Below are 26,271 nucleotides of genomic sequence, written 5' to 3'. Positions count from 1 at the left end.
ATTTTTAAGTGATACACATAAGGAAAAGAATTTTATGGATGTCAACTTGTTTATTATGAGGAACACAACGTTTCGGAGTATAGGCTTACTCCTTCATCAGGTGAAGAAGGAGTAAGCCTATACTCCGAAACGTTGTGTTCATCATAATAAAAAAAGTTGACATCCATAAAATTCTCTTCCTTTTGAGCAGACAGGTTGAAAGTTATGACATATATGATCTCAAAGATCTCTCCTATACAAAGTATAAATATAATATAAATATTAAGTCTTTGAAAGGCTTTTAGAAGTGATACACATAAGGAAGAGAATTTACCAGATGAAGGTGTAAGCATATACTCCGAAACGTTGTGTTCCTCGTAATGAACATGTTGACATCCCTAAATCCTCTTCCTTATATATAAATGTTTTAATAATTTTAGATAGGTTGACGAAGATGGTTTATTCTTATGCATTTTTTTAAAAATAATGATGTCAACATCATAAATAATATGTCTCACCATGTTTACAATTTTAGGCAATAATGTCCCGAATTGTATATCTAACATATTATATTATTTGTTTCTTTTACCTTTTTTTGTAAATATGCTCATGTCACATGTATTTTAATGCCTACTGCTTGTGTGTATGTCTATTTTGTCTCTGTTGTTTCAATAAATGTATTTCATTTCATCTTATCTTAAATACATGTTGTTTTCTTTTAATTTTAATAACCATTTTTGTTGTGCTGATGTGGGGTTTTCTGTATTGTGCATCACTTTATAATCGTAGGTTATCTTATTTAAATTCCATTGTATCACAACGTCACCGGTTAGAGAATGCATCATATTCTCCCATTCCGGAGAGTGTTTTCATTTAAGCCTTACTATATCCTATGGTGGGAATATATTTGTATAAAATTATTCTTTATGATTTCACAGATGGTCAGGCAACATTGTACGTTTCTGTGTCTGTGTTTATAAACATATAAAATACAAAGCCTCCCGTTATTGGGTATATTAATACCGGTTGGGCCGGATACCACGAATTTTGATACCAAATATTCCGATATGGGAATGTATGCGCGCGGCTTTGGCTAGTTTGTTCGGAGGAAAAGGTTTATTGAATCACAAGTAGTCCAGGTGTATGGACGGCGCTCGCTATGTCCGTACAGTAAGTTCGGTGGGAAACGGACCTTCGTGACGTCAGGTGCTGACCGTAGCGATCACCACATGGCAAGGCACGAAAGACTGTATACATTTGCCTACTCTTTCAATAATAATAATAATAATAATAATAATAATAATTGCTGCATTTATATATTATTCTGTAGTAGTAGTAATAATAATAATAATAATAATAATAATAATAATAAACGATGATGATGATTGACGATGATGATGATCTGCATTAGTGTTGCATAAGTTCGATTTTAAGTGTATATGCAATATTAACCATATGGTAATATTATATCGAACTATAAATATTTCTTTTTCTTCAACGGGTAAAAGCTCCTTTTCAAAATGTCTTATGTTTTATATTTTTCAATGAGGAATTTGTGTATAAAACTTCCAAACACTCATCCCACTTGAGGTTTTCTTTTCAAACACTTCCACTTTTTTGTCGCTTCGTTAAAGATGGTCTACTTTTGGAGGCCTCTCATAAACAAAAACCTCACTGGGCAATCCATCATGGAGAACTAGCAACATTTCTTGACAAGGAACAAAATTTTCTTATAAAACTGAAATTGTAGCTTTACCCGAAATGCATAATGATACACAGGCGCTTCTCAGCGCCCCATGGCGGTCAAATCCGGCGATTAGTACAGTGACAAGCCAACAGATGGCGCATTTGAAACGTCACTTCCCAGGCAAATCAACACTTCAATGATGAAGTGAGAACCATGTTTTTTTTAAGTACACATGATCTATATGTGTTTCCGGAAATTGTTTTGTGTCTGTGTATAATCTATACTCTTTGACATACCTTCGTTTCTTTCAATGATAACTATTGGTGTTTGATAAGAGTGTTATAGTGAGTGGGTGAGTGAGTTAAAATTTAACGTCACATCGGCAATATTTCAGCCATATCGTGCCAAGAGTGTTATAAATCCCGAGCATCTTTGTGCACATCTTAGTGTGCGTCATAGTATCAATCTTAGTATGCAACTATGCTCGGTTTCTTTAATAGTCACGGGGTGTAACTGAAAATGACATGCGTTCCCTTTTCGCGAACACCTGGTGTCATCATTGATTGTCAGTGATCCATTCATATAATATTTTACGCCTATTTTGCCATTTACACCCAATGGAATTTGTTTCCGCAGATAAACGAGACTGGCTATACTCTAGCCATGACGTTTTATATTTACAATACTTTGTGAACGAAACATGTCGGTTGTGTTAACGTGTTGGTCGGAGAATGAGAATTAAACGCATTAAAAGTGAACAGGGTTCTTCATGCACAGTACCGTCACCTTGGTAACGTAATATCATTGTGACCATCACGACACGGAGTATTAAACATGCTGTTCACTAGTCCAGAACACCGGGTGTCAGTACATACGTCACATTCAACGAAAGTACGTTTAATCTGGGTCGATTGCAAGAAAAGTATAAAGCGATATTAATATTATATAGATAAGTAAAATCAAACTCATAACTAACTATAAAATAACTTGATTATAGCAAACTCATAAAACGGCGTTGCAATCAATCTCGGTCTGTGGTGTCTGTACATGTTGATGGAAAATATTTTTTGTCTGTGTACGACGTAAAGAAAGTTAACAAATTCAAACTACTTAAGTGAAGCCTAACAAGGCATCCTCAAACCAAATAATAGTTTAATCAAATTAATAATCTTATTGATTGTTACATTAATTACCGTAAACATCCAAGCAAATACACACGCACATGAAAACGTTTCAACTTTTTGAAACACCAGGACCCACTTGCACAAAACGATCTTAGCGCTAAGACTATTGTAAGCCTATGTTAAGGTATGGGAGTTAAGATCATCTTAGCGCTAAGATCGCTTTGTGCAGGTGGGTCCAGCACATTATAGATATTTGATATTTAAAAAAAAACACTTTTCTTTTCGGTTATGACAGGATCAAATGTAACAATTTCCTTTCATCAAAGTTGTAAAAATAAACTTCAAAAATATTTTCAATACTGATAATAAATACTAACCCTCTCAATAAATAGTGCAGTTTCATTATTGTAAATTACACATGATCAACGTACATATGACGTGCGTTGTAACCTTCAAACCAACCGAACCCTCCCGATGTCGCTGGTGGCGAGCACTGTGGGTGTTTTCACTTGTGGAGGTAGATGTATTTTCACGGGAGGGGGGTATTTTTCTATTCCCCTGTCTCCCCAACTCGTGCCCCGAGATTCAAGCTAAGATACGACCCAGCGAAAAGACGGAGTCAGCTCTGAGGCTGCGCGTATTGTCTGAAGGCCTCCTGTTGAAAGGGCGAGGGTGAAATAAAAACTGCGACTGGATCAGATATTACGAACACGGAATCGTCCTGTAGTGTTTTGAAAACGCGCCAATTTATGTACAAGACAACCCAACAGTGATAACATGAAATATTGTAGAACATTGCCAGGAAATGTAAGATATGTCGAAAGGTTGGATGGCATCTATAATTCGGAAACATGTTTTGTTCTTATAGTTTTATCTGCTTGATGTATGTGATGTCTCTTTGAAATGGGTACATGTTCCTGTGCGGTATCAGTATGCGGCGAAAATAACATAAAAAAACAAAACACAAAATCGGGGATTAATTTTGAAAAAGAATTCTTACATACAGAAAGATGAAAGACGTATCATAATAATGAAAAATTGCAATCCTATCTCAAACGCTTTATCCTCAGCATAGCCGTATGATGTGAAGGAAGCTGTTGTTTTGAGTACTTTAATACAATATTTACAGTAATTTAGACGTGTATGTGTAAATGTACAAAGTAATAAACAATACATTTAGTCGTCCTGCTTATACTTTTACACGTTTTAACACCGACACAGATGCTGTATGTTTTTACATAACCTTACGCATCATACACTGCCGATCAAAAGAAAGTATACACTTGAAAATTGGATTTGACCAAAACATTTTCAACGTTCTCAAAACATTACCAGGCTGAAAACAGTCGCCGAAACACTACCAAGGTAAAGTCCAAACATATCTTTGATACCGTTATCAATACATCACTATCGAAAAAACATTTGTTGTTTGTTCATTTTCAGCCATCAAACATGGTGTATGTTATAGTTTGGCCGGGAGTTAAGCTAACTGTTAAATGATGAAAATAATAAAAAAGCTATATACATGATAACGTTTATGCAATCATACCGTTATCAAAAATAAAGAGGATTTTGACCTTTGTTTCTTACAGTGCCGTGTGTATGCAGCAGCAAATAATATTCAATCAAATACAGCAAGCCCTTCACATCCGAGGTGTTACATACAGACTGGTATACTGGCTGTGCATGTTAGCATCCGGTTCTATAAACACACCCCGAAGGTTCTCCCTGAAACTACAATCTCTCAGCTGACGGAGACAGGTGCCCGACGGAGTAGTGGTCAATCAGCCTACAACATATGAGCAGCACGTGCAGACTGACCACTGACATGGAGAAATAGCCCTGTTGAGGTCAGCAGACAGCACGTGCAAGACGAGCGGGGTGCTGATAATGAAGGGGCGACTCAGCCCGTCTGGCAACTAAAGAATTAATTGCTCTAACTTTGTGCTGCCAAACAGTTGGTTACACTGGTTAGAACCGTGTTCCAGTTGTTGGTTGAAAACTAGTTTTAATTTGTGAGAACATGTGCCCGTCTGGGTTGGAGGTGGGTGAGGTGGGGGTGATGGTTGATGAATGTACACTTGTATGAATTATAGTTGGTTTGTCTGGGTATGCGTCTGGCAATTTGGTAACCACAAGGACTCGTGTAAGATCGTGTCTGAGAAGCTCTTAAACGTGGTGTCTTATGGATATTTAATATCGTCCCATAAATATTCCACAATGTGTTTAGCAGTATGCCCGTATGGTCCTCTGAATAAAGGTAAGACGTTATCCAGTGTGATATGGTCAAGTTGCGGGTTTTCTTTGGTGAGACTGTGCTGTGCTGTGCTGTGCTGTGCTGTGCTGTGCTGTGCTGTGCTGTACAATAAGTGCATGCTATATTATTATCAGTGCCTTGTGGACAGTGGTGTTCTTTATCATCGGAATACTTATTGAGAATAGGATTGAAAGGATTAGGTAAAAATGCGATTTGAGAGCAACAAAATATTTAAAGGTTCATGAACGCTACCGGTACATGGATTAGGTAAACAACTGCGATACGATACTAACTATATCATGAGCCTGTGTATAGGAACCACTATCAAATAGTGATGATACCAGGTGTTCGCGAAACGGTGAACGTATCCTGCCCCATTTCGAAATGCTTATATTGTCGTGTCTGTATTTATTCAATATGATCAAAATGTATTATTCAATTATTTATTGTATATACGTAATGTGCATCACTGTGTCACAAAAAATGACTACACCTAAATAAAATGCTGGAAGTACTTTATTAAGTGTTTCTTAAAACAATTTACGAACTCCTACCTAGATGGTACTGATTCTTGGTGCACTGGTATACCCTTTCGGGAACGTATACTTTATTCAGCGTTTCTTAAAACAATTTACAAACTCCTACCTAGATGGTACTGTTTCTTGGTGCACTGGTATACCCTTTCGGGAACCAACAACGACAAATTTATTTGACAACAGAGTGTGGCAGCGTTACCAGAAAGAATTCGGGCATCCCGGACCAATGCCAACATGTGCCAAGTAAAACTGGTACACTGACAAGCAGTAATACACTGTGATCTTGTAAAAGTTGGAGAGCAAAGCCCTCGTGTAAGATATTAACTTAACTTCAAACAGATATTCAAACGCTGAAGATAGTTTTCAAAAATTAGCTGAGAAATTTAAAAAACGTTGCTTTGAGACCAGTTAAAAAGTTAAACCTTGAATGGAAGTGTCAATGAATTTGAAACTACCGTGTTAAGGGAACACAAAAAGTTGGAAAATAAAAACGAAACGAAGCCTGTTCAGGATATGCTCCGGTTGCAACAATCGGCGATACAAGATAACGAAGACCGTAAAAAAATCGTAACCAAATTCTGCGCCAATGACGGCCAAACTAAAACACACAGAGAAACGATACGATAAAAGAGTTTTTTTTTCCAAAGTTGTAATTTGAATGTGAAGACATATGCTATGTATGAGCCTCGGTTTAATTCAAGCAGGAAGGGACGGGGGTGGTACATTGGTATTGTCGACAGGACAGGCCTTTGAGCGCTGATTTCGTGACTTGACGATCTTGATATTTTTCTTTAAGAAAACAACGTGTTTGCTGTTGTTTTATTGCGTAGTTTCGTGTTTTCTCACATATCATTAAGAAGACACATAAATAACCTCTTTCAATTTTTATATTTTGCTTGCCTTTGCAAGTGTAACAGACTGTAAACGTTTCAAAGCTTATTGTTTCGCGATAAAAATCAATGAGCGTTGTGTAGTATAAATAGAAGTACGTTGATGAAACGAGCTCCTACACAGAACCATTTGGTATCAGGCGATCTGTTACATCAGTCTTTCGCTATCATGTTTACTCAAAGCGTTCAAAATGGTGAAACTTGAGTTGTTAGTTTTCAAATAGGGGTCAGTCAGTGAAGATTTTTTTCTTATAAAACTTTTTTTTTTTAAAACTCAAACAGGAAAGATCAGAAATTGATAATCTGTCTGCAGATTAATAGGATCAGCTGAGTTCGTGTATGAAATCAAAACCCTAAAATTGATGATAGATTTTCAGAAACAGAACAATGTCACGAGCCAAATGAATTTGATCTGACAATTGACATAACCTCACTAGATATATTTCACTTAAGTTAAAATATACTATGGGAATAAAAGCGACAAAGCCCTTTCCATATTCAGAACTCTATCCCAAAAGCAGATTCGACTCTACGAATCCGACTTTATCATAAGCATGTCTTTTTGAATCACTATCAATTAAACCCAACATGTTTTATAGGCTAATCAAAAGCATCAAGAACTGAATGAAATTGATCTCTAATCTACTGCCTGACATCATCAGCTGATTTTATAATGACGTGTGCTTGATATATATTGCATAGGTGTGGGTGGGTTGAAGAGTCGTTGGCACACTTTAGGTAACTTCCACTTTACATGATGGCATTACCATAACGTCTTGCTGACGCGGGCATGGGAAAGTCATTGATGACGCCATCACGTTACGAACTCGTGCTGTTGCGTCACATCGATAGGTGTCAGTTCCGCAGCTAATGGTAGACATATTTGCGGAGGTTGGTTTACAAACACGCATCATTCAAATTGAAATAGAGAACACAACTTGAATTGAAACTGAAACTATTGTCGGCGTATAAACAAATCATTTAACCAATATAATAAACAATATGTCTTATTTGAACATGTTCTAAAGAAGTGTACTCTGGACACGATTAGCTAACAGTGCGAGTTTAGGGTTCATAACAGTTAGCACTAAATCTCATTATTCATATCGTGGATGTTATCTCTTTAGTTAGCAGGGTTGCTATAAAAGTAGGATCATATGAACTGGGGCGTATTTGCTGGATTATTTAATTAATTAGTACTGGAAATGTGTAAGTGGGTAACTAGCGTTAGATACGCCAAACCTCATCAATCTCTCTGGATTGTTTCCCAATATCTTAGTTATTATTTGTACTAATTGTAGGAAAGCCTTCCTTTAGAAAGTGATTTCAAAATTACAACCTTCCCTTCCGGTTACTTTTGGATTATGGTTTTGAAAAAACCCGAAACACCATATATTTATTAATAACATTGTGACTTGATAAATAAGGAACATTTGGTAAACCAAATGGTAGTTAATCAGAGCAAACAAACAGAGCATATTTGATTTCCATGTGCAGGTTGATAGGTCACGTGACAATGTACATCTTAGCTTTGGGCCCACATATTATACTTGTGTGACTATTGTTCTAATCTCTCATTATGATAGTGCAGATATAAATGACGTTGAAGGAAATCATTTTAATAATTAATAAATGTTTTTTTTATCTGGTGAATAATAATTATCAATGATTTTTGCAATAAAGAGATATACAAGTCGAAATGTAAAATATATGTTTTACCATATTTCATAAACATTCAGTCGGATAGGGAATTATCTGATCATGTTTTTGCTTGAAGTGATATGATCTATGAAAAATCTTTAAATGTATGTTTATGTCCAGTCACATAAATTCAGTGTTGATAATAACGTTATATTTCCCTAATGGTGGAATTAGAAGGATTAGATATAACTTATATTCATCAAGATAATGACCAATGGAGCAAACGAAGCATATATAGCTTTGACAGTGACGGTAATGACAAATATTCCCCATCACCAATATTCCGATTATTGAAAAATAATTTCAAATTTATTGAACTGGTATTATATGTGGCACCTCAAATAAATCCTTAAGACCTAATTAAAATAACTATTGACTTCAAATATCATTTCAATAAGGTATTTTCTTAAAATATTAAATCTTCAAATGCATGAAACTTGCACTTACCTGATCTGGAGTATGTCTTGCTCCCTTGTCTGTCTATCGTATAGCTGCTTGGTTGACTGAGAGCTCGACTAAAATGTTCGTCCACAACGGAGGCAATATCTCCAGAGAAGTATGTAAGTAGGAGACAGTTTGGGTTCAGGTACTGAGATCCTTTTGGTTGATTTTCCTTAGCTGGTTCGCCGTCCCGTTCGGATCCGGGACTGCCTTCTACATAATGTCCGGCATGAGGACTCTCATACATCGACGGAACGCCGAATTTCTGAAACGTGCACATTCGTATTAAACATCGGTGGCAGCGAATTTCTGGCTATGTGATGTGTGGAGTATTTGTGAGAATGGAATTTATAGCTTATAGTCTAGGCAGACAGGGCAAGAATCACTGGTAATGTCGGGAGCGTGAAGTATGTTAGAGAGTCCCTATTGGTATGCTTCCAACCGCGACTATTTGTCATGCAATTATGCCCTTATCGAAAGATACAATTAAAGTATTGCTAGAATTCAATTACAAAAGTTGTCAGCTTCTTGAAGCCCTGCTCCTCTTACCTGATTTTCATCGCTGGCTGATTTGTACGGAAAATAAGGTGAATAAAACTGATACATAAGATCGACGCAAGTCATTCTCCAAACCCCACACACCGTTATCCGTTGCTACCATGAGACGATTTCAACACTGCCATGAGTACGTGGAATTGTATTTCTTCATGTTCGGAATTTGAGGGGCGGGGCAGCTTTGTAACGACATCTAGAACGATTGCCGCGCTGGGCTCTTGTTTTCTCTGACGTCCGCCCCCTGCCGTGATTGACAGCTGACTGAGACCAATCAGATTAATGCAGAGTTCCCAGACTTTGCGACAAGCGGTGCCTAAGGATGATGTAGCTACCCCGGTGATCGGGACCGTGTTATATTTATGTTTGGTCTCAAATTTCGCAAATCGGCCAGCGATGCTAGGTGAAGAGAGTATCGTATTGTTCTCGGACCCCCAGCTTCACCAACACGTGTTAGATACGGGCGCACACAATATCTTCCCCCCTTTCCCTTACAGCTTTCGTGTTTCTTGGAATAAAGATTCCTTGGTATGAACAGAACCTAATATCTGCAGCGCGTACAAAATTACACCGTTTAGTTGTACCATGAACCACTAATGTTAACCCATATCAATTCATTTGATAATAATGATAATTATTGCCATTCCTACATGAGGTTGTTCTTGATTGAAAAACGTTATTGTCTCCCTAACACCATTTTGAGAACTGATGTTAGAATTATACAGCGTTTGATGGTTGAAAACGAATGCACTTTAAGAAACAGAAAAGACAATTTCTGTGTTAGTTTGAACATGCACACGGTTTAAATACGTTGAATAAAATATACACACGGATATATGAAAAGAGATTTTTTAGCTATCAACGATGTCCATACAAAATATCAATTTCAACGTTAATATTGTTTATTGCTGACAATTCCAAATGTCAACGATGTTACCCCTTTCATTCTCCTTCTGAATTCGCCTTCGTATACTTGTATATGTCAGTATGTCTTAGCCTCCTCGCATTGTGTACAATGTTTATGGGGTGCAGATAGTGAAATGCTAAGCACCTGTATATCACGCAAATCAGCACGAAACTGTCACTTCAGCACCTATTGTACTCGGATACATCGGTCGTAAAGGCGTTACGAGAACCATTCATACTACTGTTTTGTGATTCCTCATCTGGCGTGCAGCAGCCAATATATCGACGCCACTGGAACTATGACAAGACACGCACTCCAACACTCTGATCGAAAATATCATTAAACGGATAATAAACATCGTAGGACAAACGTAACTGAGATCATCCGAATTGAAGATATGATGCTGTAATAAAATCGATAAAACCCTTTCCGCAATCATAAGAAAAAAAAATCTGGAAGTTTCATTTATTTATTTAGACTGTATCATAATCGTGCGAAAACCTTGTGTCACCTTGTGTCATCACTGATTTTCAGTGATCCATTTATATAATTTTCTCCCCTTTGTCTTCTTTCCGGAAGGAATTGGTTTCGGCGGATATTCGACACTGGCTATTCTCTGGCGTTGACGTTTTGTATTATTATTATGTTTATGAATCCTAATCAAATAGAGATGATACCAGCTTTTCCCCAAAACGTGAGCGTATCCTGACCCACCGGTGGCACCCGTCACAAACACACGTACAACCAAGTCAATTGGTCACCAGAAAAACACACGGAAACATAAGGTACAAGTCAAAATAGGGAATTGCACCAGACAATATATTTGTCACTGATGCGTCAAATTTGGAAATGTTTTCCACTTTTCTACCATTAACGTTTTGAAGGCTTTACTACGGCCGTGAATGTTGTAACCCTAATCAATCAACTTTTGATACAAGAGTCACACGACGCGCTTTGAAATCTTCGTAGAATGAGCATGCTCAACTCAAAAGTTGAAATGTAGACACCAAAGGCTGGAGCTGCTGGAATATCGCTGGACATAAACCTAAGTTTCAATGTTAATAATACCAGGTTCTTGACATTGTTCTTGGTCCAAAAAGTCACTACACGTATGATAAGCATTGGAAGATGATAAATGATCCACATCGATATTAAAGATCTGACTGTGTTTGACAGTGTGGCCAATATAACGTCCACTGTCACACGTTCCACTTACGAGCAGTTAGGTGTAAATGTTGACAGACATATTCTTTCTGTTTAAATTTGATATAATTAATTAAATGAAGTACACGTCATTGATAACCTGACATCAACAACAGACATGAATTTTATTGGGATATATTTTTGATCTTTTTTAGGAATATAAAACGTCAACCCCAGAGGATAGCCAGTCTCGATTATCTGCCGAAGGAGATTCCATTGGGCGTATAAGGCAAAAGAGTGTTAAATATATGAATGGATCACTGAAACTCTGTGATGACACCAGGTGTTGGCGAACAGGTAAGCTTGTCCTACTTTACTGAAAAAAGTACCCCAAAAATCCATTCTTTTATATTGCACAGGTAGGCTTACACTTGCCACCTTACAAATTCTTTTATCACGTTGTATGTATGCATTACTTCACAGCTTTCCGATGCAACTTATATTCTGTTCTATCTTATTATGTTCTAAGATGCCAGTTCTTATGTGTTTAAACAGAGATGTATATGGTCTCTCTAGTTTTAGCAATGTTGGACTTCACTGTGAACTACATTGATTCGAAGTCCTGATATCACCAGGAATGACTGAACCTAACAACTCTCCTCTTATCTCCTAATGGTGAGGCAACTAAAAGTAAAAATGTATTTTCGCAACCGACTTGTATTTGTTCTCTCTCGGAGAAACTACACGGAATGACGGAACTTCTTGCCTGCTAACATTGTAGGTATCAACATATATGTACATGTATTTACATGAGGGTCCCGTGTTACAGTCTAACACATATGATTATCCATGGTGTTATGTATCATACACGCAAGGAAATCAACAAGCACATGGTGTTTCTATATCAGTGTGACTTCGAGACGTTATGTTTCAGAGCAAATCGTGAACTACAACAGGCATCAAAGTAATAATATACACTTGGTAATTGTGTGTGAAATACTGTCAAATGCTGAAATAATATCACCTCAAAGTGACTCAAATGTTACTACAGCAACCAGGTTTGTCAACATAATGAGGAGCGCGACCGATGTCAATGTCTAATGTCTTAATTTACAAATTGAGTTTTGTGGATGAAATATAATCAAACAAATACAGAGTATTCAAATTAAGAGTATTCTTTGAGAAATGCAAGTGTTTTATTAACTCGGTGACTATAATGTCAATGTTGAAACTTTTTTCCTCAGAGTTTTTTTTCTCTTTCTCTCCCCTTCTCCCCGCCCTCTCCATAAATTCAAAACATGGGGGAAATGCTTGTTCCTTATTATTGTATATGTGTGTCTTACACTCATTGTAGCAGGGGCTTATGGGCGTCATGTCTTCAATCAAAATATTCCAAGTATTTCTATCCATTATTAAGTTATATCAGTCTTATTCATATATTAGCAACTTACTAACATGTTCAGAATTCGTGTGTCAGCCTTCTTATCAAGACCCACTAGAGCTTCAACACCGTCCACGAATAATGCTCCCATGTCGGTCAATGAAGTGGGCATAAAACATGTTAAACATCTTGACAAAAACAACAGAAATTGAGAAGTGCTTTAGAGCTAGATCTACGAGACCGGGTTTCAATAGTGAAGTGTTAATTAACTTAATTGATGCGGAGCAACAGGGGAGCGTATGGCCAACACGTGTGGCAGGTATTAGTCCCGTGGGGTGATGGTATGGTGGAGAGGAAGGGAGGGGGATTCGTTAAGAAGGTGCCTCGAAGAGTATAATAAATGTCTTAAATGAATCTGTATGACACAACTAAAAGCCTTTGTTGAAGAAAAAAATGCAAACACATATATGACCTTTTTTCGTTTGTGCATGACGTTCAAATTGTGAAGTTTCATAAAGCCTTTCGTGAGAATATACACTTAAATGAGAGAATGTTCCTCTTAAATGTACACCTAGCTTTAGATCGCTTTTTCTAAAAGAACGCGTATTTAACTTGTACATCGGCAATGAGAAATCGAATTTACCGCGATTAAAGCAAGTAAATCCAAACAATTGATATAGCATATTCAAGACAAGAGATCGTAGCACTGTCAACAACTGATTTAAAGTTATTCGCAGAAAACCATAAGATCGCAAAATCGTAGGCTATGGAAAACTGTGTGTATTCATCTTCACGTCTCGAAACTGAGGACGGGAACGTTGAAAATACATGCACTGGCATCCTTTCAGAGTAGATTTGGTCAATGCATGGCGATCTCGGTCAAGGGGAGATAAGTATGTCTAAAAGGGTTAATGATCGGCGCCTGGTTTCGTCCATAGTAAAGGTGCTGGTTTTGAAATATGTACAATAAATTCAGTTCGAACTTTTAAAGTAATTAAAACAGTGTAAGCCTTTAGGAAATAAGACAATGTTTACATGAATTAAAGTCAACAAATTATTTTTAACTCTGACGAACCCAACAAATAAAAATAATTGCATCAGATATGTTTTGTTAGAACATTTAGTTTTATCGAAAAATCAGATGAGCATATGCAATACAGTCATAAATGAGTTTTTCTAAATGTTTTTTTAAATGTTTTATATATTGTATTTTCAATCATATTTCAACATGTCGTACAAAAGGGCAAATAGTAAACATACAACAGCATATATGCTCAACCGTTTAATGCATGACTTATCAGTCGGGTCAGCAATAAAGACAACTTTAACCTGAGAATGGGATTTTTATCTTCATAGCTATGGTGGTAGGAGAGTATGACGCAGAATTAGATGTCATCATTCAAAGGGAGATAAATCTTAACTAATCGTGGTCGAGATTCGCTGGCGTTGTGCATTTAAATTGATACTGGAAATCTACGGGTTAAAATTGAGTCGGGAATATCCAAAGAAATTATATTTTGTTACAGCAAAACCGTTAAAATATATTTTTTATCGTTGCGCACTTACCAGGTATGATGCCTCTTGATTGAAACAATATCCCACTTTCTTCATTAAATCCTTTCACTATATTACCTTTTGTACCCGCTTGAATCTGTTTTGTCAATAAACGAGACTGAATATTCTCAAGGGTACACGTCGTGAATTTACATTTGCATTGTTATATATTCTGACGGAAGGTCACGTGATAAATATACGAGTGTTTTTTTTCCTTTGGTGAACCTAAAATAATTAAAGCAATGATAAAGTAACGTTTAACGTGGTTTCTTTTCTTTCAAATATATATCTTGTCACGCATCTTAAATATACTTCAAAAAGAAGTTAAATAACAATCTATTCTTTCACATTACTATAGTTAAGCTGTCACGGCATGAGAGATTAACTGTTATCATATGAAAGAAACGGTGTTCGTTAACTTCTTTTGAGTAGTATATTTTCATCATGACGATGTGACAAATAGTGGACTTGTAGTTGTTTTTTCCCTCGTATCATGTTTGGTCTTTTTTGCCCCAGACTTGTATACAGAATAAAGTCGATTAACTGTTCAAACATTTCAATGTTTATTGTCAATGCTATATGTAAAAAACTACACAATCGTGTCATCCTCGTTCACACAATAAAACCACTGAAATAGGTTGAATGTAATTTACATCCGTACCTTATTGTACAGCATCACAAAATATGAATCGCAATTATTAATGCATTGGGTTTCTTCAAACGAGAACTATTTTCAGTGGGCCATTCATATAATTCTCAAAGCTATTTTGCCCTTTACGCAGATGGAATCTGTTTCAGCCGATAATAAAGACGTTATTCTCTTGTGTTGACGTTTTATGTATAATTATTCATGAATATAAAACAACAAAACCCCTTCTATAATCATAATCATATCATGCAATAAAAGCATGACACACAGAATATATTATAAAGAAAGGGGAAAAAACGGTCATCGTCAGACGAGAAATGAGACGATGTACACATAAACACACATGGAATGGAACTTCGTTGTTCATTTTACGGCGGAATATACATCATAAAAAGATTAGGTTATCAAGTGCATTGGCTAAGAAAGTATAACCTCCTCTAAAAACCATCCTTTTACACGAAGCTTATTGCACATTCTCACATGTTTTCGCCGATCATTCATTCATTAAAAGCGTTTCTTTATACAGAAATTCAAACCGATCCTTAGTAAATTGAAATTTGTCAAGGGTTTGACGACACAAAAAAAAGATATTTCCAGTTTCGAAAGACATGGGGGAATATTCGTGTTACGTATAAAACGTATGTGATAATTATGTGTCGATAGGTGTAGGACTTATACCCCGTTCACATGCACCTCTATACATATGCGTGTATATTTGTCATCAGGAGCAAATTTACATCATGTCTGTAGCAGGTGCAAATGTAAATATGAATTTGCACTGTGTGTAAATGTTGTAATGTGAATGTTTATGCCAACGTCAGAGGATGATCTAGTTACTATATATCTGTTGTTTCGCCAACACCAAACAAATTGTTAACAGTTCTCTATTCTGAAAATGACACTATTCAGACTACAGCAATACCAACTTTTATGCTGACACCCACAGCTGGGTGGACGGTGTGTTCTTTGGGTCTCAATGAGTCCATATTGGTGTACATATTAAATCAAACCCATGTTGCTTCATGCGAAGATTTCTGTAAGGTAACTCTCGAAAACATGTTGAAAGTCGTGAACATACTGATGAATATGTGTGCCTTACATCATTTACATTCCTTATTTACACACTTGAGTTAATTTTAATAGTAAATTTACATATACACATGTGTGTATAGTTACACATGTGCAAAATGACTTATGTGAGTAAATGAGTACGTGTCTAATGTAAAACGTCAACACCCGAGACCAAACAGTCTGGATTATCTTCCGAAACATATTCCATTGGGCGTAAAGGCAAAATAGTTATGTAAATTATATGAATAGATCTACATGCAGTTGAATCTTTATCCCCTGTCTAGAATGTGGAGATCGTTATGGTAATACAGGGTAATACAGGGTAATACGAGGTAATACAGGGCAATACGAGGTAATGCAGGGCAATATGGGATAAAACAGTGTTGCTGTGTCGTGGTTACCTTTGACATGACATCGTCTATTTTATAGTTCTCAGGGAAATACACTTCTTCACTTAACCCTCTCCTGCATTTCTCAAGAAGCAGTATCAACATATGATCTTTGTTTGAGCAGTTACGGTTGCCGTTCAAGGGGAACAGCTACCAGTACTCGAGTTCATTTGCACAGCACATTCGACGTCACAACGGCGGGTGTTGGCATGCCCCGAAATTCGCGCCGCTGAGTTGTGAAAGGATCCGCTGATCCTGGGTTTAAATCTGGATGTGCTCCGATTATGATCCTTGGTTTGTCAGTACCTACTTTTAGGTTTCACTAACGTGGACCGTCTCCGTAGAGCGTCCGCCCGGAAAGCAGAAGGTCCGGGGTTTGATCCTCGGCCACGTCATACCAAAAGACGTTAAAAGATGGTACTTGTTGTTACCTTGTCTGGCGCTCGGCATTAAGGGGCTAATACACGGACAGGTCGGCTCGGAGTCAGTATACTGTGTCTGAGTGGAGTATTCATGTTAAACTCCGATAGAGTATCTCAATGTGCTAGCACTATAAATCGGCATCAGTCCGGACTAGTACGACACACTAGCCACACATACTCACGTGCATGCACGTCGCTTTATAAGTGCGTTAACCTTGGACGCGACGTTAATTTCATTTCACATCACCCCACCTCACCTCAACTTAAAAGCAGAAAGTGTCATGTTTGACTAATCTTAACACTACACAATGACTCCTCCTTTATAGACCACGTTTCCATACACACAAACATATTTTGTATCTGCTGTGTTAAAGTTGCTCCTATAAATTTCAAAGTACTGCCACTGACGATTCAGGACCTACTTATGCATTTCCATAAGCACAACCTAAACTGTTCCAAAGATACATGTGCCTCCGCCGTGATATTGCTGGAATTTTGCTTAAAACAGCGTAAAACTCGCGTATTTTAGTATTGACAAAAGAATTCGCACAAATAAATAAATATCCGCTTATCTACGTCGAATTTTTTTATTAGTTATAAAACATAATGTTACATTATGTAACGTTTGACAGCAGTCACCAACATGTCATTTCTGTCATTTCTGTCATTTCTGTCATTTCCTGAGTTACGAATCATTTCGACTGGTCTGATTCCATTTCCATGCTGCTAAACACAAAGTCTTCCATGGACAGGGCATACATTTCTTCGACCACGCTCTTTCTACCAAGATTTCAAAGAGCGCCATACAATTCTTACTAAGAAGTTGTTTGATCCATTTACTACATTCAAGGCCTCAGTAAAGTTTTCAAAAAGCTTTATGGTAGACATGTGGAGGATATTTTCAAATTTGACGCAACAGTGACAAAAATTATGTCCGAGGCAGTGAATATGGAAATAGCTTTGTTGCTTTAATTTCTATATTAGACCAAGGTATCTGGTCTGAATAAATCCTCCATGATCAATTCAATGAACAAGTTTCATGTCTATTTATCAGTATTGGTCACTTACCATGATCGTCCCGGAAACTCTATTTCGGGATAACAGTAACATTTAATACAGTTATAAACATTTTCGCTTTCAATAAATATCTCCCTTAAGAGGTATCTATATATCTGAAGAACGGAGGGTTCGCGCCTAACAATACAAGAATCTGTAGCACCCGCCATCAACAATGTTTGCATAAAAATGTATGTTTGAAATGAAGAAATGCCAGAATAAATGAATGCTAGATAACACCCGTCACCCGATAATATCATACACAATATGTCAATACCAAACAATGCCATCATATGCCAGACAATATTAATTAATGCCAATGCCAAACAATGCCATCTGATGCCAGACAATATCAATTAATGTCAATACCAGACAATGCCATCTGATGCCAGACAATATCAAATAATGTCAATACCAGACAATGTCATCATATGCCAGACAATATTAATTAATGTCAATACCAAACAATGTCATCATATGCCAGACAATATCAAATAATGTCAATACCAGACAATGACATCTGATGCCAGACAATATCAATTAATGTCAATACCAGACAATGCCATCTGATGCCAGACAATATCAATTAATGTCAATACCAGACAATGCCAACTGATGCCAGACAATATCAATTAATGTCAATACCAGACAATGCCAACTGATGCCAGACAATATTAATTAATGTCAATACCAGACAATGCCAACTGATGCCAGACAATATTAATTAATGTCAATACCAGACAATGCCATCTGATGCCAGACAATATTAATTAATGTCAATACCAGACAATGCCAACTGATGCCAGACAATATCAATTAATGTCAATACCAGACAATGCCAACTGATGCCAGACAATATTTATTAATGTCAATACCAGACAATGCCAACTGCTGCCAGACAATATCAAATAATGTCAATACCACACGATGCCAATTGGTACCAAACAGGACTAACTGATACAATGAATATGGATTGTACAGACTATCAAAACTACAGACATCATTCTAGAAACAGCTTCGTGTGTAGAAGCGTTATGGAAACATGATGTTACGTGTGAGGGTATGCATACGTCAGGCCACTGAAATACTGCAATATAAATCATACGTTTGCATAATTGCTACATGAAAAGTGTTTGAAAAAAACATGCTTTTATCTTGTGGTGTCAAGATTGACATTACTTTTCATAACCTGCTTTTGTCGATCAAGATACTGGATATGGCGAACCTTTGTTGATTAATTAGTTCGTATCCATGACACTTAAATACATAACATAAATGTCATAATTACTGCAACTAATATTTACGTACTGTTGAAAATAATTGCACGTTAATATCCCCCCCCCCCCCCCCCCCCACACACACACACACAAACACACACACACACACACACATTGATTTCACACTGTCTCCATTGTACAGCTTTTATATTGTAAGAAATCCGATTGGAGTTGCTATAAAGCACTCGGTTCGTGATTAAAGTATCAAGCTGTCTATATTAACATATGTCTTATTCGAGAGAAAAAATAGTTACATGCATCTTGCCCTTAGTAGCTTACTACCACGCTTTAAGACACAAAGACCCCAAGCATAAATAAATATTCGTAAATATTCTGCATTACGGTAACCGACCGTGTGTTTGGAAACTGTTCTATATAAGTATAGGTAAATAAACTTATTCATCAATCAATGTACAGTGAATATTAGACGTGTAATGATTTAAATAAAATTCAGTATTATCAAAACATTTCTTATTTACACGTATGCAAATTACATATATTATGCATCTCACAATATTGAAATCACAGACACATTTAGTTGTAAATGTGTTTGTTATCTTATTGACAAAAGTTGGAACATGCTCTATGCTTCAGCTGTCAGCTACTGTCAGTCCCTAACACAACAGACACACACAAATAACACTTCGAATTCAGCCTGAAAACGCTTGTGGATTGGCGCGAAATCTCGTATTTGCATAACCTCAGAGTCGTTTCATTTGCTCACAGAGAAACAATAGTCGGTTGACAACACCGCAGACTTATAAAACTATTGCTAGTCTTATTTAAACTGCTACTAAAATAATATCACATTGTTATATATAGGAACTTTTAAAATATACATATATTAATGCAATTCAAATAAGTTCTTAAGAACTTATATATATTTATATTTAACAACATTGAAATTGGGTCTTTTGATATGATGATATAACTATGTGATCACGTTATATACGTCGATGTTCATACGCATGCCTATATATAAAAGCGACAAAACCCTTTCCATATTCATAAGAAATATCTGCTAAAAACAGCATCAACTTTACAATTCCGACGTTAACATGATCATGGCTTTAAGAATCGCAGATGATACAGGGTGTTCGCAAAAAAATGTGCATAAAATGAAACTTAAAAAGTCAATAAAATGAAACTTGTACCTCATTCACATTACTGATATGCAAGTATATTACCTATCGTCACAATTTAAAAGAAATATTAGTTTCATATATTATAATCAAAACGTTAGTACACCCATTACCCGTATACCCACAAGCTCTACCCCAGGATTAAAATCCTTAAAAGTTGATTTTACAATGTATCATATAAACCATAATCGTCGAAACAAATGTAGCATCAATACAAATTCCATTAAGCAAAGACACAGAACTACCTTCAAAGGCATATACGGGACTGAACAGCACGGGCATCCTGCACCCCAGACACCCCGACCCCTGGGTGACGCAACCCCACCTTCCCCCCAGTCTCCTGATATCCCATTACAATCTTGCCTCTTACCTTCATGGAATACATAATCCCGATCATTCTCTAGCCTGTTTGTTCCAGCTATCGTCAACCCTCTCCTCCATGTGTTCCATGTGGTCCATGCAACGTGGGTTAGCCACGGACTACTGTGAGAAGAAAATTCGGCCACATTCTTAACGCTGAAATCAATATCGTCACACTTAAAATATCCCTTTGATCTCATGCGATTTACAAGGTATGGTGGCCAAACAAGGCGAAATGTACAAGGTGGTTTTTTTTATATCGGCAAACATCATAAAGGAACACCCAGAATATGGGAAAATGCTGATTTTATTTATTTATTTATTTATTTATTTATTTATTTATTTATTTATTTATTTATTTATTTATTTATTTATTTATTTATTTATTTATTTATTTATTTATTTAATTTATTTATTTAATTAGAACCAAACGCAAAGCAATAAACTCAACAATGTTTGAAGAAGAACGCTAATAATTCTTTATTCGCCTGTTATCTCTAAAGTTTCTTTTATTTTCTTCTTACATGCAATGATGTGATTCCACAGATAACACATGCACATAATAATACATTAAGTGCGGACAAAGTTCGCGACACAAATATTCCGTTTAATAAAACTTTCAATATGTCATAACTTTGTTAGAAGCAATTTTCTGTCTGATCCTCGTCAATATTCGTTTGCACACCTCAAAACTGGCTGAACACAATATACTTCAAAATGATTTCTGTGATGATAAATGTGCGCTTTATTATGATTTAAAGGGGCAAAAAATGGGAACACATTTTTTAATGCTTCCATAGCACTATCAGTCTACAGTGTAATGAAAAATGTACAAATGTACTATGAGAGAAAGCGGCCGAACCGTATACGTACATAATTTTACTTAATTATGTGACACTCAACATATAATTGAAGCACTGAGTAAAACTTTTCTTAAAGGGAGCGGGTTTCCACGACTGTGTACCTCCATATTTTAATATATTTTTGAATAGATACTGATCACTTTGACTGATAAAAATATGTCTAGATCATTCAGTGACATGTTTCCAGCAAAAATAACGATTAACTGATTACTGTTTGACTAACAAACAAATTGTTTCTTTGACTATTCCGTTAATTTTTTTTATGTGCACCTCAACCCACACCCTAGTTTTCAAATAGCTGTATCCAGGTTTTATTCTTATTTACATACATAGATTCTATCATCTATGCTTCATTGGACACAATATGTTAAATTTTCGTTGTATTTTATTAGATAAATACAACAACTCGTTAAAAGGTAATTAGAAGTATGTTTTCACCAAGTGAATCGTTTAAAAAATATATATTCATACATCGGGACACAATGTTTTCATCTGCATAGTTTAAATAAATAAAGTTTTGTCTCTTCTTTGTCATCCGTCAACTTCTAAGTAAAGTCTCAAACAATAAATACAGTGTTAGAACTTGAAGCGCATTTCATACATATACAAAGTGATACTGAACCAAACTAAACTTTTGCTGAATCTTACTGATTTTATTTACCTACAAAAATACGATTAAAACTGTAAAGAATAAAGAAGTTGTTATCGATAAAAAAGTTTCAAGTGTGTTCATGTAAAGAAACACATTCAAACAAAATGGCCTACACATTTTATGTTCATGTGAAAATGACGCCGAAACATCTACTTTACATATTCCTTCCCCTTTGACCTTTGCTTCAATTTCTTGTATGTTGATATGAAAACATGGAACAGGTACCTCCCTGGTTGCTTGAGATGCGGTTTACGTGATATGCCATGAATAATGTTGTTCGCAATTCACTTTTTTTAAATAATAAACCCAGAATTATCTTCTCGCATCCTGGTTACAAAAGTACATTGACTTTTAGTTCTTTGTTTTAGATTAGACCAGCATAATCCGGACGTCTAATTGCAATGTAACAATGTGAATTGAATTTTTTTAATAATATGGTATATTTATCAGATAAATTTGAGTTCACGATGAAAGAAATATATATTAATTCAAAGTAGACAGTTTGTATAGAAACAGAGTGATGTCGATGTTCATTAATGTTTGTGTAAATGTAGAAAAGCATTTGCTTCTCCAAAAGAATATTGTAAACCTTTAAGAAAAGCATGAATGAACAAAAGCGAATTCTGTGCAATCACAACTGAATAATTGCTGATCCGACGGTAATTGGTAAGACACTCACTCACTGTAAATATTGTAAAAGTAACCGATAACGTTAAAACAATTTACATCAACGGCTTCCTGAAATAAAAATTGTCGATAAGATGAGGGTTCATAGGACAAGCTGACCCTTTTCGCGAACTCCTGGTGTCATCATTAACTTTCAGCGATCCATTCATATAATTTTCACCGATATTTTGCTTTTTATGCTAAATGGAAACTATTTCGGCAGATAATCGGGACTGATTATTCTCTGGCGTTGCCGTTTCATATTTATTGCAAAGTTCTTACTGACAAGGTTAATCTGTTTAGAAAATGGGATGGTGACAAATTTTAGAGTAAAGTTTTACTTTAATACAACCTTAAACCACCTTCCTAACCAAAACAGTTATTGCCTGGAAAAGAAGCACGAGATAGCACCATCTGTAAGGGAAAACGTTATTGCTTTGGTCAGAGTAAAAATGTGAATACGAATCAATATTATTGCATCACGTTCTTCTTTCTGAATAAAAGTATTCAGGCTTTCAAATGTTCTTTAAACCATGCTCTGATAAATAGCCTGATGTTGCAGAAACTTAATTATTATAGCAGTTTCCAGAACAAAACCCAAATACGATTAAAGGATTTAATTTATTTATTTATTTATTTATTTATTTATTCATTTATTTATTTATTTATTTATTTATTTATTTATTTATTTATTTATTATATGTGTTTGTTTGTTTGTTTGTTTGTTGGTTCACAAATTACATATCACCCAAAAACATGAAATCAATGATGTCAGTAAACAAATCATCTGAAGCACCTCGTATGTGCAGCGTTGTAAAAAACACATTTAGGTCAGTAATTTAAAGGCATAGCATCCTGTTTGTTTACACAACAATACTAAGTGTCGATCGAAAGGTCAATACGAGTATCAAATACACTTTTTCATTCCGTGGAGAGTTTCCCTGCAGATAAGTATGACGTTTGGGTTTAAAAGAATCCAATGCTATGTGAAATTTGCTAGCATGTTGTGAAAACGGAAATACATGTTCATTTCATAGCTCTGTTAAAAAACTGGTCTATGTCACAATAAAACCGTATTTGGCGAGTCAGTTAAAGATGTTCAGTCGCTAAAAAAACGTTGTCCTTTGAGGAACTAAAGACAAGAAAAGGTCTTCAGAACAAACTTACCACGAATGTGGTCCAGGTAAGTATCTCCAGAATGAAGGCTTGTACACAGAAAGACTCGGAGGAGTCAGAGAGGCTAAACTGGTATCAACTTTGGTGATTTACACTAACGGAGAGAAGTACGTGCAATTGCATTACAAAGAAACTTCATAGATTTATCGAAACCGAAATAAATAAGGCTCTCTTCTCCACACCTGTTGTAATTGAAGCATAAATACAACAGATTTATAGAATCCCACCTTTTAAGCAGCGAGCTTAACAGTAAAGAATCAACATTTACTGTATTTAAAGAACAACTTATTACTGAAAATACAAGCGACAAAACCTTTTTTAAAATAAATATAAGACATCTCTCCTATTTATACGACTCCACGAATTGTGTCTTTTGCTACAATACCACAAGTTTATCTTGTCTATGTTGTCTATCCCGGGGAAAAATTTGAAGGATGTTTCTAAATTGCAAATATTCCTTGAAGGAAATATCTGTCTCAAAGGGGAATATTTCTTGTTTGATGAATAATTAAAACGGATACAAAATCAATAATATTATCATTTGGCGAAAGCATTGTTAATCCAGCTGACATTACCAATGCTCGTCATCAATACTTGGTTTTGTCATTGGTATACGAAAGTGTTCAAGACGTCATCCTCGGGATATATCGAAGTCTGCTTTATGAAGAAACATTCTCAAAACATATGGGAGCAAAGATATTCGAGATTCTACAGGTTTCTAACAAGTAAAGGTTGTTCCATAAACATATAGTATCATAATACATTGATATGCAAATATATCTTACCTTTTATACACATGAAGGTAACACCCAGAAGATAATACAGTTATGTTCATGGGATGTTTCGTATTCAATCTAAAATAATTTAACAAATAGTTTGTCTGCTAAAATATCGCATCGTACTAATACTTATGTATATTGCCTCTTTCCTAAACAACTCTAACATTTGTAAACAATTTCAAAGACATAAATCTTCTAAAAACTCTGAGAATACACTTGATATTTCCAAAGACGGATTTTAAATATAGAAATATGTTTCATACATCCCTCTCCACACAATAATGAAAATTCCTCTAAATACTGCAGCATTGAAAGGGGCTAACAAGGCGGGTCAAGAGAAAGTAGTATTGTTTTGTGTGTAGTAACAGGGATCCCCTCCCTGATTATTGACAGACTGCGAAACTAAAAGAACCCTACCCACAGGTGCTAGAGAATTAGATACAAATCTCTCAAATAACACGCTAGACAGACACATCGGAGTAAAATTATGCCCTCGACGTGAGAGCAAACCGCCAAAAAGTGTTACTTCATTTCTCTTGTTTAAAGTGAGTGTGTATTTTGGAAACTCGATTGAGGGGGATACAATGGCTGTCTTGTGTTTTCTGTGGAAGGAGGCTCGAGCAGAGCAAAGGGGAAGAGGAAGAGTGATATTGGAAGCACTTAAAGCACGCCTTTGATGAGCACGACAGACCGCCGCCATCTTGCCGTGGCGCTCTGTACGTTGAGAGCGCGGGGTAGGGCAAGGCGATCACCTCTGCCCCGTACTATTGTTTTCGTGTGCGCTCGTCATGCAGGTAAACATTCAGAGAGAGGTAAACATGTGGCAATGTTTAATGATCATCTCACTCAATAGCTTATCCTGCCATCCTATTGTTCCACATCTTGTCTTGATTTTGACGTTAGATGACGTCGAGGGGGGAGCCCGCCCTTAACTCTCTGGGGGTCAGACCTTCGCGGAAAAACCATGAAAAGAAATAACTCGACAGCCACCAAAACACTCGTCCTCCAATTGTTCTCTAAGCGTTTTTATTTACCCTTGTTTTTTCTTGTTGAAACAAGTCGATTTCATTAAACAGCGGCTGGGTCAGATTGTGGGTTCCGTCCGACTTGAGAGACGCTACAAGGTTATAGATGATGACGTAACAGATCCGCGCCTGATGCATACGGGGAAGGCGTTGACCGAATGGTTGATTCGACAAAAGTAAATGGTGCCTCGTTATAAGTAATACATGATGCCATCAGAATAATTTAATTTGTGAAGTTTGAACATCGGTCTGTTTAGCAATATTAAGCTGTTCAAAGCATTTTATACATCTCTTTCAACCACTACACAGTCGATAACACTGTTGATTAAACATCAAAGAAAAGCGGTTCGTGTGTTATAAAAAGTAAAGACTTATATGCAGCGGGATTACTTCCATGAATACAACACATTCTTACTCATAATGTGTTTTCATGGCTGCAAAAATTGGTAATAACACATTTTAAAAATACATATGCATTTACTCATGAAAAAGCGCATTCGGTGCATGGAACAAATTTATATAATCGTTTGAGTAGTCCAAGCGCAGGTAAGAATCAGTCTCATGGTTCAACCCTAGATTTTATGCAGTGGAA

General features: G+C 36.2%; 1 protein-coding gene across 2 annotated transcripts in view; it reads right to left on the bottom strand.

Moving 5' to 3' along the window:
• LOC139474980 (transcription cofactor vestigial-like protein 2) overlaps positions 1–20,608 on the bottom strand; it is a 30,711-nt gene extending 10,103 nt beyond the window's left edge. Inside the window, exons 1-2 of one of the 2 annotated variants that reach the window (XM_071258184.1) lie at positions 20,529–20,608; positions 8,622–8,880 (exon numbers count right to left, since the gene is read on the bottom strand). In XM_071258184.1, coding sequence (XP_071114285.1) covers positions 8,622–8,880; positions 20,529–20,555 — 286 coding nt within the window. In that variant the 5' untranslated portion in view covers positions 20,556–20,608. Of the gene's footprint in view, positions 1–8,621; positions 8,881–9,164; positions 9,272–20,528 lie in introns of those variants that run through there. The other variant, XM_071258183.1, reaches the window with a different exon arrangement.
• Between the last annotated feature and the right edge of the window lie 5,663 nt (positions 20,609–26,271).

The sequence above is a fragment of the Haliotis cracherodii genome, unplaced genomic scaffold (genome assembly GCF_022045235.1).
Source record: "Haliotis cracherodii isolate W230 unplaced genomic scaffold, xgHalCrac1.p SCAF_3, whole genome shotgun sequence".
NCBI classification, from domain to species: Eukaryota; Metazoa; Mollusca; class Gastropoda; order Lepetellida; family Haliotidae; genus Haliotis; species Haliotis cracherodii.
This window is presented reverse-complemented; position numbering and strand designations above follow the sequence as displayed.